This window comes from Macadamia integrifolia, unplaced genomic scaffold (genome assembly GCF_013358625.1).
Source record: "Macadamia integrifolia cultivar HAES 741 unplaced genomic scaffold, SCU_Mint_v3 scaffold1080, whole genome shotgun sequence".
NCBI classification, from domain to species: domain Eukaryota; kingdom Viridiplantae; phylum Streptophyta; class Magnoliopsida; order Proteales; family Proteaceae; genus Macadamia; species Macadamia integrifolia.
In genome coordinates, this window is record NW_024868078.1 from 190,243 (window position 1) to 208,754 (window position 18,512).

At 37.3% G+C, this 18,512-nt stretch overlaps 2 protein-coding genes across 2 annotated transcripts; one reads left to right on the forward strand and one right to left on the reverse strand.

Annotated features, from left to right (window-relative positions):
* Positions 1-912: 912 nt before the first annotated feature.
* On the forward strand, positions 913-3,725 carry LOC122062636. Its single transcript, XM_042626284.1, has 5 exons — positions 913-1,097; positions 1,249-1,332; positions 2,890-3,070; positions 3,168-3,257; positions 3,348-3,725. The coding sequence occupies exons 1-5, from the start codon at positions 1,005-1,007 to the stop codon at positions 3,512-3,514; spliced, it is 615 nt and encodes a 204-aa protein (XP_042482218.1). The 5' UTR covers positions 913-1,004; the 3' UTR covers positions 3,515-3,725.
* Positions 3,726-5,879: 2,154 nt separating this feature from the next.
* LOC122062648 lies at positions 5,880-16,534 on the reverse strand. The gene is made up of 12 exons (XM_042626296.1): positions 15,658-16,534; positions 15,468-15,542; positions 14,968-15,279; positions 14,808-14,876; positions 11,750-12,079; positions 11,597-11,665; positions 10,236-10,898; positions 10,088-10,156; positions 8,434-8,589; positions 7,491-7,707; positions 7,053-7,397; positions 5,880-6,556 (listed from the first exon to the last, which is right to left on the reverse strand). The coding sequence occupies exons 1-12, from the start codon at positions 16,510-16,512 to the stop codon at positions 6,432-6,434; spliced, it is 3,285 nt and encodes a 1,094-aa protein (XP_042482230.1). The 5' UTR covers positions 16,513-16,534; the 3' UTR covers positions 5,880-6,431.
* Positions 16,535-18,512: the final 1,978 nt, after the last annotated feature.

The following is an 18,512-nucleotide window of genomic DNA, read 5'->3' on the forward strand; positions in this document are numbered from 1 at the left end:
AACCAAGAGAAGAGGGGTTTACCAAACCCAACCCAACCCAATCGACGTCCCCTCATCTCACGTCGTCTCCGGCTAATTCCTTTCCATTACCCCTTTCCTCCTTAAATTACATTTTTATCCCTTACTTTCTTTGATATACACCACCACTTCATTTCTGGGATTTGCTTACCTCATAATCCACTTATTATCTAAAAAGACCAATGTACCCTTCATCAAAGTTTTTATTATTGTTTTGAGGTAATGAATTGCTTTGTCGAGTAACCCTTCATGCACAAAATTACCATCCCATTCCCTATGAAATCAAAATTCCACCATGTCTATATTAAGGGTGTCAATAAGTTGGTTCTGTCAGTGAGGTTGAAAAGCTTAGATCTGTTACTAGGTTAACTTGAAATCAAACCATTAACGAAATTTTAGTTTTAGTCCAATCCAATTTGATTTCTTATTGGTTTGTAATTGGGTTATTATTTGGTTTCTATCAATTAGGTCTCAATTTTTATCGGGTTCAATCCATTTTTCAGTTTCCATTGGTCTGATTTGATTTTGATTTCTATCTATCTCATAGGTACCAAATTTGATTCGACTTGAATTGGTTGATCCATCCAACCGATTGCGTCATGGTATCATATCATTTAGGGTCTGATTCAAGTATTGGTATCGTATCGACCATATCGGTCATATCGTATCGATGTCGACTGAGAACAATACAGATATTCTTGATGGAGCAAAGACAAAGATGTAAATTCTCCATACGATGCTTACAAGGGCAATTAAGTCATTGTAAAATCGGAAAGGCAAATCTAAACGAAGGGTTAGTGCGTAAATAATGTGCAAAATTATGGTCCGTCTCATATTCACGTTCCATATCAAATACTGAATCTCTCCCCCCACGTTCCTATAATTGGTTACGTTACAGGTCAAAGTTTGGAGCTCAACAGCCTCTCTTCTCCATTAGAGAAGAAAAGAACTCTCTCTCTCTCTCTCTCTGTGGATAAACAAAACACATGGCGACCATGGCGGAAGACAACGATGTAGATTTTGAGGAAGGGGTGTTATGGCTACCTGCTCATGTCCTTGAAGAAGCATGTGAATCGAAGGTGTTCTATCCAAACTCCATAGTTCACTTCTCTACTTCTTACTGTGGAGTCTGGATTCTGGAGAGTAATATCTGAAAGTCTTTGTTCTTGGAATAATTTCTTTCTCTTTCTCTAATCAAATCTGATGCCTTGTTTTCGGTTTGAATTCTAGGAGCAAGAAATCTTACAACGAAGACAACAACAGAAGCAGCAACGCTTCAAGCCTCTCCACACTTCCCCAGGCCCATTTCCTCCGGTACTTACTAGTCTCTTGTCCATTTCCATAGAGAGAGAGAGAGAGAGAGAGAGAGAGAGAGAGAGAGAGAGAGAGAGAGAGAGAGAGAGAGAGAGAGAATTTTGAGTTATTTTTAGGAGTTATAGGTTGGGTTTCAACTTTCTTCTGATCCTTTTTTAAGTATCTAATACATTTATTGAAGCCCATAGATCAAACACACAGGACAGTTTGTATGAAGCTTAGGCTGCTTATAAGCTTCAAATCAAAGTCTGGGTCTGTTCCCTTCACTGGTAGCCTTGATGCAGAACCTGATGGCCTGATGCAGTGGTGGCCAAATCCGGATCAGCTCCCCACATAGAAAGAAAAGTTACCTCTCTGCATTGGATTCCACCGATCAAAGGATATCTGAATCACGAGTCAGTGCATTTTTGACTAGGCTCCACATACCCAAAAAATGTGGGATATCATGCGGAGAGGTCACCACATGCCCTAAACTCCTTGATATGATATCAAAAAATAGAAGAAAGTGATTAATTAGATAGATGGACAATCTAGAATTGGTGACTTCAAAAGTAGTTCAGCTAAACACATCTTTGTTTGTTGGTATTAGCCAATAACTTCCTTTTTAATCCGAGGCATGAGTGCATGACAACCCAATGACTCAATATGGTAGCATATAAGATATAGTAACATGTGACCATGTTCTGTGTGTGTCAATTTTTTATGTTCTAAAAAGGATTTGAAAGTTGAAACACTTATTTGACTGGATACAGTTTTTTATCTCATCTATGATGAAGAGAGAATCTCTTCAACCATGATATTAAACCCACTGATACATTGAACTAAAAAAAGGGTTTTTGACTTCATACAATTGTCAGAAAACTTAATTCAAAGGCAAGACATATGATTGAATAAAGGCTCCAAGTTTGACACTTGATAAATACATGCATGGTGGTCTCTTTCCCAAGGTTGGGTTTTGTTTAGTTGGCAAACCACAATGGTAGAAATTGGGATGCAGGAATTGCACTCCCCACCTACCCTATTGTATTGCCATTCTTTTTCGCTTAAGCCTCCACAGCTTTCATTTTAATCAAAGGCCATCTAAAACGAAAAGTATTAGGTAACATCAATATAAAGTAGTTACTTTTTTTTTTTTTTTACTCAGTTAAATTTTGGCTAGAAATAAAAAAATTCTTGAAAAGATAAGAAGATCGAATTTTTCTTCATCCACCGTGAAGGAGAAATCCCTTCACCAACAGCCATCATTATTCTTCGATGAGATTATAGGAACAGTAAAATATAATTCGGACATTCAACATACAGGAGGGGAGAGGAGGAACAGGTAATTATGATGGTAGATACGTGGATGAAAAGCAAACTTTCACGGAATATAAGTGGTGCAATTGCTCTCGCAAAGTGGTCCCAAGTTAAAACACCATTCCCACTCTCTTTGAGCTTAGAATATCAGAAACTTTTTTTTTTTTTTTTTTTGGTAGGATTAGAATATCAAAAATAATACTATAGTCATGGAGTTCTATAGAACTACTTCACTAACTATATATAATGATAATTCCACAGCACTCATTCTCAAAGTTGAGCCCAAAGTTGCACCAGAGATCAAGATATCCAGCACACAGGACATCAGGAGGACCAGGGATGCAAGCCATCTTTCTAGACTCGTCAGGCCAAAGATCATGTGGAACTGGAGTTTTCCTCCCTAGAATGGGTGGCATCAACTCCCAACAGAGCAAGAAACCAGGTACTTAAAGATCAAAGTTCCTTAATCATTAATTTTTTTTTTCTTCCAATCATAGACAAATTATGATAAAGCTTTTTCAACTGCCATCCACTTGCAGCATTCTCTCCAGTTCTTCTCCCTTCTCGAGTAGTTCATGCCCTCAACCTCAATGTACATGCATTGGGCTCCCAACCTACACCTCAAAGAGGTTATTACACTTCTCAAACAAAATTTTGCATTTTCAATTTATTTATTTATTTTCTGAGATTGTCTTAGTGATGGTTTATATTTTCTGCAGATCTGAATAGCTATATAAATGAAGAAACAAATAAAGGAAGGGTTCAAGATTCAGTATTTGGCAATAAAAATGTTAGCAATCACAATGATGTCATTCATGGTTGTGTCTATTCACAGGCTTGTAGCTCTTCACCTGAGATATTTCTTCCAAAAGAGTGGAGTTACTAGCTCAAAGGGGGAATGGCTCTAGTTGAACACCTGAACCCTAGTGAATTACTTCAGAGAAAAGGCTATTAATTCATCTCAGATATTTCATTTCAGATGTTATGATCATGTAATAAAATGAATAATATAGAGTAGCCATAGATTAATCCCTTGTAAATAATGGATTATACATGATAAATATCAAATAAAAAACAGAAGTAGGTTATGAATCCCATTCTGTTATTAACTATTGTCGATCACAATTTGCATGGTGGGCTTATTTGTGAGAGATGAATTGAGTATGTAAATATTTATTATTATTATTTTTAACGATGGGTATCCATGCCTTTGACCTAACTAGTCTTATGACTAGTCCCATGGTCGATTGAGTCTGTATTTGGAAAACTACAAATACTCTCATATTGTTTGAAGGTCAATCAAGTTTGATTAAGGACAAAACTGTCATGATGATTTTTTGGTGAGGGCCCATGTAACCATTGTTTGGTCACACAACACTGGTTACACCTTAAAAAAAAAACCCTTAAAATAGTGGGTCTCGAGTCTCCATACAAGCGGCATAGGGGAACGCACCAGTGAGGGGGTGAAGGAACAGTTACATAATAAGGAACAGAGATTTAAATCATTTTCTGTGAGGAAAAGAAAGATAAGAGAGAGGGTGCTACCCTTCCATCCACCAACAGCTTAGAGTAATACGATAAAAAAACATAATTGCATAATGATTTTTTATGTTATCTCTCTCATCAAGTTCAAAATTTTTTGATTTTCTTTTTCTTTTCTTGACGTCCAATCATGAGCTTAAATGAAAAACGAAAGAAACTCAAACCAATACAAAGTTCACAAGTCAGGTTGGCATGTCTATCACTGCATGACCATAGGACCTATTGATGGTTGCTCGTCTTGCCAAGGGTGTGTTGTGGCCATGGTTCAAGGAAACGGTATTGTATTGGCCAATTGCCGATATCAGCTGATCCGTATCAAATCATCGACGAGGTTTGATGATTTGATCCCACAATTTCCTCCCTTAGGCGCCGACTTTTCAAGTCAAAACTGCCACCATTAGATATACTAGTGTCGGTGCCTATATCCCTCATTATTCTGCCTGAATGGTTGAAGAAGATTGTCACGATTCATCCTATGCTTCTTGTCGTGATATTATTCAGTAATGAATAGAACAATCCCCTAGTGACCACATCTAGGGGCATAGGGATGGATATGCATATTCTACGACTATACCCCAGATAAGGGTGCAAGTTTGGAGGCCAAGTCCGAAGCCCGCCTTGAGTAGTGCCTGGGTTGGGCTTTCCAGACCAAAGTGTGGGCCAGGGTTGAGATTCTTAGCCCAATCTAGGATCAGGTTAGTTTTGGGTTAAGCGCATCTAGGCCCAAGCCAGCCCATCCATATTATATAATCTGGTTGGGAATGGGTTGTTGCTATTTAAATTCAACAAACCCAAAGGAATGAGATCCATAAATGAGGTTAGTAAAAAAAGAAAGAGTGATGTATAAATAAGAGGGAAAGATGGTGTATATTTTCAAAGTTGGTTATCAACTCCAAGGGGATAATGTTAGTTCATAAGGACCAACACTTTATAATTCATGAGTGCAGTCTCCTTCGCCTATAAAAAAATGTTGGTTATTAACCAAATGGCAAACGGTCTAATGATAAAATAGGGTCGGGCTTGAGCTAAGCCTTGGGGACCCTGGGTTAGGCTTGACTGATTGACAACTCAGTCCAACCCGATCCTCTTCCACCCCTACCATCACATAACTTTTCCACTCATTATTAAGGTGATCAGTGAGTCCCTAGCAGATGCAGCCACTAGTCAAAGCTATACACGCACACCTTAACTTTGGCCTTGCAGTTCACACTGAACAGTGCTCAGGTCTGGGAGTTGGTCACTTGATCAACTCCTATCAAGTGCATTAGTACTTGATTTACATCAATTTCCTTGTTTTCCAAAAAATGTGGCCTTGACCCTGTTGACTCCTCAGTAGGTCTGTATTTGGTACATATGTGGGTCTACCATGTAATAGCCAATAAGACCTTGAACAATTGAACCTGAACCCAAAAAAAAAAAAAGGTATACACAACCTAAGTCCATAAACTTTGTCCTCTGAATCCTTTTCAGAAACCCGGATTTTCTGGAAGATCTCTATAACATCACTTCCATAAGAAATATCTCAACCTGTTTTTTCTGGAAGACTTTCAAGTGTTGTTCTTCTCTCGACACCTTTGAATGACAATTCTTATTTCACATGAACCTTTAACCCCAAATCAACTAGTTTAGTTAAAATGATGAATACTTGGCAATCTTCATGGAGCATTCCCATGTTTGGTATCTGGCAAGGTGGCTGTTACACAACAATGGACAAATCAATCAAGCTTCGCATTCTCATTATTTCCAAGGATAGTTACGACTCGACGAGTCCAAAAACTTTTTTTTTTTGGGGGGGGGGGGGGGGGGTGAGGGAAAAGAACAAGGATTCCTGTTTGTTTTTACATTGTACAATGTGTACAAGTGTGCTGCATCTATCAATGATCCTATTACATTAAAAAAATTACCGGCTGACAATTAAACACTTCTGCATCCAGAAACTATGTTACAACTTTTTTCCAAAGAATGCCAAAGAAAATGGGAGTAAAATTTCCTACCTTGCCAAATCAAACCAAGCCCCAACATCCAATATAAAACCTTGATGAAGCCAAGCTTGAGTTGATCGACCATATCATCTTTTCACTGAAGCAGCTTCAAGTACATTCCCTTTTGGTGTCATCTTCAGGTTCAGAAGGGCTCTGTTGTAGTTACTTTCACCACAATTGATGTCCTTATAATTTAGCTGCCATGCAAAATGGATTGCTAGAAAGGAAATCAATCTGATTCAAATATATGACGAGGGATGATGGAAACTAATTTCAGCTTCAGCAGTCATCATAATTGATGCGCAAATGTGGTGTCTTTGGAGGATCACAAGATATCCTATTTACCCACAAGTTTGCTAGTTTAAGAAAGTAGTGTTCACCATCCCAAACCACGACTTTCATATCTGGTTAATTTGAAGAATACACAATGTCAGGTGAAGGCCATCAATGTTTCGGAAAGAATTGTGAGAAGGAAAATTATATTATGATCCACAGGATGGGTTAAATCCAAGGTTTTAAAATACGGAATCGGGGAGCAGAATCAGTCAGAAGTGGTTCCAAGAACCCCTGATTCGGCCCTCAAATCCAAAAAAACATTGACTCTTGGGTTTTCATGCATAAGTCGGCCGTTTGGATTTGCCGGCATCGATTTGGATCCCAATTCTCGAAACCATGGTTACATCCCCCAGTTCTATGATATGATGAAGCATATCTTAGGAACTAGCTAACACCTTGAACATTTTGTTCAAGATAAATTTAGATTGAAGGAACCAGCAAATGGTAGGTCTGTATCTCCTTCAAACATGCAATGCACAGAGACAAGAATGGGAAGAAGGATGCTTCACATCCTCCATTCTGATTTTTCTCTAACAAGACTTCAAGATCTATGATTCTACATACCTGGAACCACTGCATGAGATAATCCTGACAGTTGACAAATTGATTCTCTCTGGGAAAAAACTCGGTTTTGAAGAGCCAGGACATCAAGATCATGGATAGACTTTATAGATTCCAACAATGCCATGACAGTCCCATCATACCCAACACTAACTGGATCAGGGATACTCCGGACAGCTTCTTCCAATCCTGACTCTGACCACACACTCCTGCATTCCTCCAAAAGAGCAAAGATAACCGAAGGATCTTTAAGGTTTGACAATATCCAAGGTTTGTAAAGTGTTGTTGAGGCTTTTAGAACTTCAACCACTCTATATATTTCCGCAAGGGCAAGAAAATATCGCTGGCCTGTACTACTTGCAGACTTGTAAGGAACTTAAAATATATAAAAAATATATATATAAATATAAAAGTAGAACTGAAACTGAATTCATCAAATACCTTGGACTTGGGACAATATTTTGTTGTGGATAGTCTGTAGTAATGACTTCTTCCAAATCAAGGCACCATGTTTCAACTCTTGGGCACATGCTGATATCATTTTAGACCAAGTGGTAATATACCTGGATTGCTCTTCAACAGACCCCAGTGATAGAATCTTTAGCATTAGAATTGCATGCTCAAAAAGCTCGATTGCTGAATTCAAATCATTTTCTGCCTAATGATGACAGCACACTACTTAATTAGAATGGCAACTCCCATTCCCAGCTGACAAAGTTAAATGGCATAATAGCCAATTTGAAGATCTATACAATAACAAAGATTAAAGTACTAATTTAAAAAAAATATATACATATTCCTGCCTGAGGCACAGCGATTCATCACAAACCCCGCCCAGGGCGGGGGGTATAGGAGAAGTACAATGAAGACAAAGTCACTAATATTATGGAGTTTAACAATGGCAGTCCCATTTAAGATTCTCTCAAAACTAGACTCTTATCTTACATACAATGTCCCTCAAGTGAGAAAGGTATTTAGCAAGGAGTTCAGTTCCCAATTTCCAAGGACAACTACAGGTGAGTTTTTAAAAGTTGCTAAGCATCTGAGCATTGGGAACCTCAACAACAACCTAAACAGCCAGTGCAGCTACCTGTTTCTTATATTTACAAATATCATATCCAATTCACTCATCAGCTTAGCCAACTTCTGGCAAGGAGTAGGGATAACAACCCGATTCCATCTTATTCTCCTTAAGATGAGTTTGTTTGTCAGCATGTTGCAAAAAAAAAAACACAAAATAACTGGAATTTTTTTCCCACCCATAAAAAGGCACCTATGAAGCATTCAGGGGGAGTGATGCATACTTGGGTGAAACTTAACGAATAGTATTGCAACTTTATACATTTCAAGATAATCCATCAGATGACAGAAAAAAGGAACTTACTAATGATATTCTTCTTGACAAGTCATATTCTGACTCAAGCACTTGGAATGTCGGATCATTCATAAATTCGTTCACATAAATCTTTCTTGTCGAAAGGTCTTTCGAATAAGTTTCTTCAGAGGTCTTTTCCTCTTTGTGAAGTTTCTTATAAACTGCCTGAAAACAGCACAAAAGAATAATTATAGAATTTGACTTTGCAAGTGTGTTTTCCCACATGCATTACCAAAGAAGAAGCAAACACTGTCTCAAATGTTTTTCTGTGTTGTAATTAAATAAATTTATGAATGAGGACTTAACAAATGTCCTGCAAGAAGATGTACAATCTTACCCCCCTCCCCTCTTTTCAAAAACTTCCCTGACAAATGGTCATATATTTCATTGAAAATAAAATAGCCTTGGAAATATCTTTCAATTTTCTTTTTCTTTGATAATTTAGTGAGCAATTTCTCATTGAAACCGTATCCCAGTTTTTATTAATATTTATGGGTAATTTCTCCCACCGCTTCTATGTGGTAACTAAATATCCCATCACCACAGAGAGAAATAAGTCTCTCTAGAGTTCTTTGAGTTGAATGAATCAAGCTGGGTTATTTCTAGAGTTATTTTGCTTCTTTTATTTGGTTTTCCAGAGTCTGTTTAGGGAACTTTAACAAACATATCGTTAAGTGGGTTTAGAAGCTCTAAAGACTAAAAATTGCCCAGTACCTTTTACTTAAAGAGCTGTGCACACCAAGAATTTTTAGTTCTTTTTTTTTTTTTTTTTGGTGGGGGGGGGGGGGGGGTGGGGTGGGGTGGGGTGGGGTGAATTTAATCAAGTATCAGGAAGTGCTTGGCTTCTCTTTTGGAAGCACCAGGGTCACCGATCTCACTGAGTGGCATTGCCATTGCATGGTAGTTTGGATTTCTGCTTCTTTGATAACACTCTGCCCAAGGCTCTTAATTCCCTGCAATTGCTTTTGGATCAGGTTCACCAATTTAAATTCTGAGATCTATTTCTGTTATTTGCTTGAACCACTGTCTGAATTATACAAAAGAATCCTGCCCAGTTTGGGGCTTTAATTTCAATTTCAGTTCTGGAATTCAATTCTCTTAACAATGTAGTAAAGACGCGGAGTGGGCTAAAGGAAATCAGATTCATAGGGGCAGTGCTAAGGGAAAAGAACAATGGCACGAAAAAGAAAGGAAGAGGGTGGGGGGCTCAAAATTAGGTCAGACTATATGATCAACCAGCATACATTATTGTGAGTTCTGCCAACCCAAACACATGGAGAAACATCCCCCCTCCCGGGGATGTGGGTTCAGGTATTCATTGAAAAGAATTTATAGTTATATCTTGAGAAATTATTTGAATTCAACTGTACTCTTTCCCTTTTCTGTTCTACTGCTTCTAAAAGACAAGAAACTTTGCATAAAATTGCAAATATGAACACTATGGAGATAAATCTATAGACTTGCAATGGTAGAGCTCACGTCATGGTTGAGAAGAAAGAATTTCTAATTTTATTAAAACTACGTCATATATTTAACAGTGGAAGGCTTATAAGTTTGTATTCTCCTACACTAAATGAAATTCTAGCTTCAGTGTTTAGAAGTGCAGAAACCTTACAAATAACCGTGAAAAAAAAGTGAGAACTACCATGTTCCAACTACGAACCTGGATTTCCTCAAAGAGGGCCATTGCTTTGACATCATTGCCAGAAAGAGCAGCAACCTTCTGGGCTTCCTGGAATAAAAAAATGATATTTCACAACCTTAGCACTTGTAAATGTTATATAGAGCTTTTAAGGACAACATGTACCAACCTTTAGGCAATCAAGATGGTGAAGAGCAACTCTGTATGATTCCTCCTTCAATCTAGAGTAGAAATCCACAAAATTCTTCAGCTTTGATTCACTCAGAAACCTTTTATCTGTATCCGAAAGATTGAATACATAAATTTTCCCTTCAGTTTTGATTTCTGGGGAGGCATCCTTAAACTCCCAGGAACTTTCATCAAAATCATCTTCACCATTCATTAAATCAGAATTCAAACCAACTTGGGCTTCGGTTGGTTTTCCAGTAGTAGAATTAGCAGAGCTCACATCTGCATGGATTGATCTAAATTCGTCATCAGCTTTGATTTCTGAGAAGGCATCTTTAAATTCCCAGGAGTTCTCATCAAAGTCATCCTCTCCATTCATTAAATCAGAATTTACACCCACCTGGACTGAACTCAATTCATCTCCAGTTGGCCGAGAATTAACAGCTGGGATCTCCCTGGCCTGACTGTATAATGTGTCTATGAAATCAGTAAGGGAAACATTTGGACCAAAACCCTGATCATAGGTACTGTTTCTCACATAGTTAGCTGGTTTATGAGAAGATACATCTTTGCCAAACAAGGAATCATCAGCATCCAGTTTCCCATTGCTATAAGATAACAGTGATGATGATTCCTGATGATCCCCATGCCCTTTTCCATTTCCCTGAAAGTTTATTTATTAGTTCAAAATCAGACCTACAAAGGCATGTCTGAGCTAAAACACTTCAAATAAAAATACCAATTCCAACAAGTAGAAGCACAATAGCATACCACTTGAGAAGAGATGATGAAAAGAGACCATATTAGTTAATTCCAACTAATAAAGGGGTTAATCTATCTTACTGAGTAAAATAAACAAATAAATAAATGAGAGAGAGAGAGAGAGAGAAGTGCTCATAAGCTCATTGTTCCACCACTGCAATGCTTCAGATAAAAGAAAATGTGTGTTTGTGTATTCTCACTAGTCCCACCATCATGACTCTTTATCATATTCACATATGGAGGCTGAACCTACAAGAACATGAATTATTTGCCTCTACATCCGCATTGATGGTCAAGATAACAGGTTGTGAATTGCATCCTTGATAGCAATCTCTCAGTTAGCTTTTCCTAAACAAATTTTATGAGATTCCGTGGATGAGGGCAGAGAGTGGATTTGCAGCCTACAAGGGATAAGTATATTCTAAATGTATTTAAAATTAAACTATAGATAAGTTAGACAACATGCTTACTGCACCATTACAAAGAGCTTTTATGACCAAGAAATTTGTTTTCCAGATACCTTGAGTTTTGCATGTGAAGAAATTCAAAAAGACAATATCAAATACACTACCCCATAAAGAAATCAAATAAGTTAAATACCTGGACTTTGCTGTCAAATGCAGGCACTTTCACATCAGAATCAGGAAAACCAGCAACCCTTTGATCTTCCTATAAAATAAAATCCTTTAAAGACCATGATAATCGCAATTTTTTTACAGTAAAGGAGGGTGGGGATTTCGAGAGATTCATCACCTTCTTCCCAGAAGATGAATTCACATCTCCAGATTCTGAGAATGCATCCTTAAAATCCCAGAAATTATCATCAGCATCTATCTTTCCACCGCCTGATTTAGAATTCAATCCATTTCCATTCACATTCTGGTTGTCTTTAGTGCACGATACAGAGATAGAACCATTTTGAGTTACCATACTAGTGCTAAGACCAAAACCGTTGTCAAGTCCAGCAGATTTATGAGAAAACCAATCTGAATTGGCAAAAATATCTCCAGAATCTAAGCCACCATTCCTAAGGCCTGATTTATGTAAGGTTCCTTCAGAGTTTTCAGACTGTTTATCACTGACCTTCAAATTACAACAAGGACAGACTTAATATAACAAAATAAGCCTGACGAACTAGAAAGTAAAACACTGCAAAAGCAAGAAACAGAATGTATATAGGTATTCTATCCTTGTTCCCCTCCTAGCTTTCATACCTTTTTTATTTAAAATAACCTTTTATGTTCCCCAAACCTGTCCTACACCAGTGAATTTGGAGCCTCCCAGGGATCAATATAGATTCTTAATGTATTTATAAGTAAATTATAAATAAGTTTGATTGTGGGAAAAGCAAGGCAAAGAAATATGGAGATCTTTATAACAATCTGAACACAAAGGAAGGCGAAAAACCTATCTATAAGATGGCTAAAATTAGGGAAAGGAAGAGTAGAGTTCTCGACCATGTTAGATGTATTAAAAGTGAAGATGGTAAACTACTAATAAGGGATGAAGACATTAAGGAGAGAGATTTTATTTTTGTAGCATACTAAATGGAGAACAACTTAGCCTTTTCCCAACTAAATGGGGTTGGCTACATGGATTTGCGAAAGGGTAAAAGAAAAGGAAACATAAAGAAAGAAAAAGGGAAAAAGAAATGAAGAGGAAAGAAAAAGAAAGAAACAAAGCAATACCATAGGAACATCCCTCCTTGAATCAGTCGGCAACATGTATCTTTGCATCCAAACAGCTCTGTCTGAGGTCATACTAGAGTTAAGATCTAGCATTTGCATGTCTTCTTACAACATCTTCTATGGTCATTTTAGGCCTGCCTCTACCTCTTTTTGCTCCTTCCATCTGGATCTGGTCAATCCTCCTTACTGGGGCATCCCTAGGTCTCCATTGAACATAGTCATACTATCTTAAATGACATTCTCGGAGCTTGTCTTGAATCGGGGCTACTCCAAAATCATCTCTAACCTGGTCATTCCTTACTCTATCTCCCCTAGTTTTTCCACACATCCACCTCAACATCCTCATCTCTGTTACACCAAGCTTATCTATGTTACGCTTCTTGATTGCCCAACATTCTTCCCCAAAAGACTTCCCATCAAGACACCATTTGTCATAAACATATATATGAAATATCAGGGTGTTTGGGATAAAAGAAGCTTTAAAGAGGAATAGAAGTAGGGAAGTAGGCAAGGCACAAGGCCCATATGAGGTCCCAATAGAAGTGTGGAAGAGTTTAGGAATATGTGGTTTATCTTGGCTAACCAAGCTATTTAATAAGATCATAAACACAAAGAAAATGCCAGATGAATGGAGAAGAAACATTGTGGTTCCAATTTACAAAATAAATGTGATAGTCATAGCTGCAATAGCTATAGAGGCATAAAACTAATGAATTATACTATTAAATTATGGAAAGGGCTATTGAAACTCACCTAAGGAAAGAAACTACTATTACGGAGAACCAATTTGATTTTTCCTAGGAAGATCCACGACAAAAGCTATTTACTTACTTAGGAGACTCATGGAAATATTTAAAGATTGCAAAAAGGATCTTCATTTGGTCTTTATTGACCAAGAAAAAGATTATGAAAGAGTCCATAAAGAGTTAATCTAGCAAGTACTAGAGAAGAGAAGTGTTTCAAGTAAATTTGTGGACATAATTAAAGATATGTATGATAGTGTGTGGCTAGTGTAAGAATTATAGGGGGTGAAGATAATAAATTTCCAATCACAATTAGGTTACATCAAGGATTAGCTTTAAGCCCCTCTCGGCTTATCATGGATGAATTAACCAAAGACATTTAAGATGAGGTTCCTTGGTGTATTTTTTTTGTTAATGATATTATTTTAGTGAATTAGACAAAAGCAGGGATTAACGCCAAGTCGGGGATATGGAGATCAACCCTGGAATCAAAAAGTACTAAAATAAGTAAAATAAAGATGAAGTTAATGGACAACTTTAGTTACAAATGCACAGATAATGAAGTAATGAAAATTGATGAGAGGGAGGTTCCACAAAGTGATTATTTTAGGTATCCAGGCTTAATTATAAATAAAGAAGGTGATATAGAAGATGATGTTTCACAAAGAATTAAAATATGATGGATGAAGTGGAGGGTGGTGACCAAAGTGTTGTGTAATTAACGTATTTCTTTAAAAAATTAAGAAGGAAATTTTTATTAAACAAATATAAACTGGCTACAATGTATGGTGCGAAATGTTGTAATTAAGAAGCATCATGTAGATAAACTCAGTGTAGTGGAGATGAGGATGTTGAAATAGATGGGTGGCAAAACTAGGAAGGATAAAGTAAGGAATGATTTATATTAGAGCTGGTTTGGGAGTAGCCCTGATACATGATAAGCTATGAGAAAGTCATTTGAGGTGGTATGGTCATGTTCAACAAAATACTTTGGATGCTCTAGTACGAAAGAGTGAGTTAATTTAGATTGAAGGATCTAAAAGAGCTAGGGACAAACCTAAAATGACCTTATGAGAAATGGTGAGGAAAAACATACATAGCTTAAGCCTTGTATCAAGTACGACATCAAATAGAGCTGATTGGAGGGCAAGGATCCATGTATCTAACCCCACTTAGTTGGGATAAGGCTGAGTTATTGTTGTTGTTGTTGTTATTGTATAGATAAGTTAGACAACATGCTTACTACACCATTAAGAAGAGCTTTTATGCCCAAGAAATTTGCTTTTCCAGATACCTTGAGTTTTGCATATGAAGAAATACAACAGACAAGATTAAAATACACCACCCCATGAAATTAAACAAATCAATTAAGTTAAATACCTGGACTTTGCCGTCAAATGCAAGCACTTTCCCGTCAGCATCAAGAAAACTGGCAACTTTTTGTTCTTCCTATAAGACAAAAGCCTTTAAAGACCATGGTAATCCCAAATTTTGGTGGTGTTAACAGTAAAAGGGGAAAAAAATTAAAGAGAGTCATCACCTTCTTCCCTGAAGAGAAATTCACACCTCCAGATTCTGAGAATGCATCCTTAAAATCCCAGAAATTATCATCAGCTGATTTAGATTTCAATCCATTTCCATTCACATTCTGATTGGCTTGAATGAAAGATACCGAGATAGAATCATTTTGAGTAGCCATACTAGTGCTAAGACCAAAACCATTATCAACTCCAGCAGGTTTATGAGAAAACCAATCCGAGTTGGCAAAAATATCTCCAGAATCTAAGCCACCATTTCTAAGGCCTGATTTATGTAAGGTTCCTTGAGGGTTTTGGGACCATTTATCACTGACCTTCAAACAACAAGAACAGACTTAATATTACAAAATGAGGCCGACATATTAGAGTGTAAAACACAGCAAATGCAAGAAACAGATTGTATATAGGTCTTCTATCTGTGAAGTTTGAATTACTGTGTTAGTCTAAATCAAAATTCAACAGAAGTCACATTCCTCTGATACAGAAATGAGAAACTGCTCACCTCAAATTGTTGGTCAATTGTTGTTCCTGTTGTTTTTCCCACTTGAACTCCTGATAAATCAGATGTCAGCTCCACCTAGAACGACAGCCCAAAAAATAAGAAAACAAAAATAAAAACAAAATATACTTCTGATCGACAATCTCACTGGAGACATCGGAAGGATTTGCATAAGAGATGAACAGGCCTTCACCTTGACTGCTGATTCTCCATCTCCGACTTTGTTTTGAGAGAATGCGTCGTTAAATTCCCAACCATTGTCATCAATATTATCATATCCGTCAACCAAATTCGAATTCGATCCATTTTCAATCTTGATCTGATCTGTCTGGCTGTACTTCACCTTGACAGGTGATTCTCCATTTCCAATTTTGTTTTGAGAGAACGCATCCTTAAATCCCCTACCATCGTCAACCAAATTCGAATTCGATCCATTTTCAATCTTGATCTGATCCGCCTCACTGTACAAATTCACGATAAGATCATTAAGACGAAGACCTGGTCCAAAATTTACATCATTTTTCACAGGGGATGGCGATTGTTTAGCGGGAAAAGGATCTGGAGTATCATTGACAGATGGATCATTCGATTCAGATTCTAATTCTACCTCTTCCTCACCAAAAATGGAAAGAGGCAAAGCACCTTGAGGCTTCTCCCACCGTTTCTCAGCAACCGAAGAAACAGAATAACTTTCACATTCCACATGATCCAGCTTCGAATCGGTGGCTTTAGTCGAATGATCCGAGAAATCACCAAAAAGATCGAAAGTTTTCAAGTCTTGAGATGGATTAGTAGGATTCAAAGTTTGAGTGAAGCCATTAAATGGCTGAAATAGGGATCGATTTCCAAAAAAATCTTGCTTCTGAGAGAAATTATCCATGAAATCTCCCCATTCATCTTCCACACCGTTGTCCTGATTGACATAAAGAGATCCATTAGAAGACGGCGAGACGAACTTGAAGTCTCCGAAACCCTCATCGTCATCGTTGTCTGGTTGTTTTTCCGCCATTCTTGACAGCACCCCGCGGTGCTGTTGAACGTTTTGCATAACAGGAAGAACCCGCTTGGCGAGTTGGGAGTCGGCTTTGTTTTTATAGCTGCGGAATCGGTGCGCACAATATTGTCCGTGCGCATAGTGTGGACATTAGTCGACGTGGCGCAGTAACGCCGGAATTTAGATGCACCGACTGCCAGTGAGGCAGTAATACGGGTCACGCCGTCGTCATTCAGAGGAGTCATTTTAAAGACTTTTAAAACTCCCTTTCGTCTTAAACTTCTCCATTCCTTTTACTTTCAAGAAGGCGTTACACCTTTTTTTTACATTAAATAAGATTTTTGGAGAAAAGTTTTGCTTCATGGTGATGGTGAAGGGAATTTGGAGAAAAGTGTTTATAAGATGCCAGTTGGATTTCACATGTCCACGTTCTTTTCACATATAATTCGGTATTGCTCAAGTGTCAGTATTTTATTTTATTTTGGTTAAAGTGTCAAAAAAAAAAAAAAAAAAAAAAAAAAAAAAAAAGAAGTTGCATTATTATTATCTTTGTAAACAAAATAAAAAAGGTTGTATGTTAGGACAAACACCTATAATTACGTAGAAAATAGATAACCTTAAACAAGACGATATAAAGATATAATGAGGTTCACACACATACATTAATGTGATATGTTATATCCTAGAATGAAGAAAATGATTCACCATATGATGAAAGAAAAGGTTATAGAGGGAATCTCTCAAGAACACTCAAACTCATAGCAAGAAACTTGTATTCAGAAATCCTAACTCGAAAATCCTCAAATATCAGTTGTTATTTCAACAATATGATAATACAAATATATACTCCTTTAAATCAAGTCGATCCAATGAATGCAGCCAATCTAGTCAAATCGTACTAGTAGGGCTATGCCTTACACCCCAACTGGCTATTACCATCAAATACCTCCAAAAAAAAATAATAATAATAATAATAATCTCATTCGAATCGCCACCAAAATATGTTGAAGAGAGTCAATTTTCAATTTGGATAAAAATTTTGAGACAGACATAACATGGTCCATGATAGCGACTATAGTCCCAGGCCAAAGCCCCTATACAACAACCAACTTTTCTACAGGACTAATGAACGATAGAGGGACGTGCTAACTTAAACCCAAAATCAGCCAACTTAAGTGGTGATGGGGCAAGGATTTCCTTTCGCTAAGCTACCAATCCCGTTGGCAGATATCAGTATTGACCACAGCAAAAACTGATACAGATTGGATGATCTCATACCAATTCATAAATCCCTAATTGAGATTGACATATCTTAGCATCACTTATCGGATCAATGGCTGGCATATGGTGGGCAATTATGGATGAATCTTCGAGGTTGAGATTTTGAATTAAGAGCAGTTCAAACAAATCAATGCCCCTTGACCCTTTTGAAGTTGCCCCTGATCAACCTTCATCGATTTCAAATCGAATTGAATTAAATAGATCCAAATCAATCAGAACCTTACAATTAATAAATAAATTAATAAAAGTTCATAAATTTATTATTTTTTATACATCTTGCTATAAAAAAATAAGATTCACTGATTTTCTGCTATCTTACTGATCAAAAGAAGAAGAAAAATACCCAAAATGAAGAACAATGAACATCCATGACCAATTCCAAAATAAATTGCAGAAATAGACACTAATCAACATTTGAGTAAGTCGATTCCATTCAGATAGATCAATTCCATCCTTCAAATCCGATTTCTGAACCCATGGCTCATAATATTAGGTCTAGGCCCACTCTTTCTTCATTAAATCCATCCTCCATGGATCGCATTTCTCCTCATAAAGCAGTGGCCTCATTTGGAACTTCACCCAAAATTTCTCTGGAAAACTGGGACACCTTTTCCAGAAGGGAAAAAGCTCAGGATCCATCCGGGTCATTGGGTGAGAATACCATCAAAAGGCAGCACTAGAAATGAGATTTTAAGAGGATACTGAAATACTTTGTCACTGCTGATAATATGACCACAGCCATAAGCCAAATTATCCCATCATCTTCCGTTCAG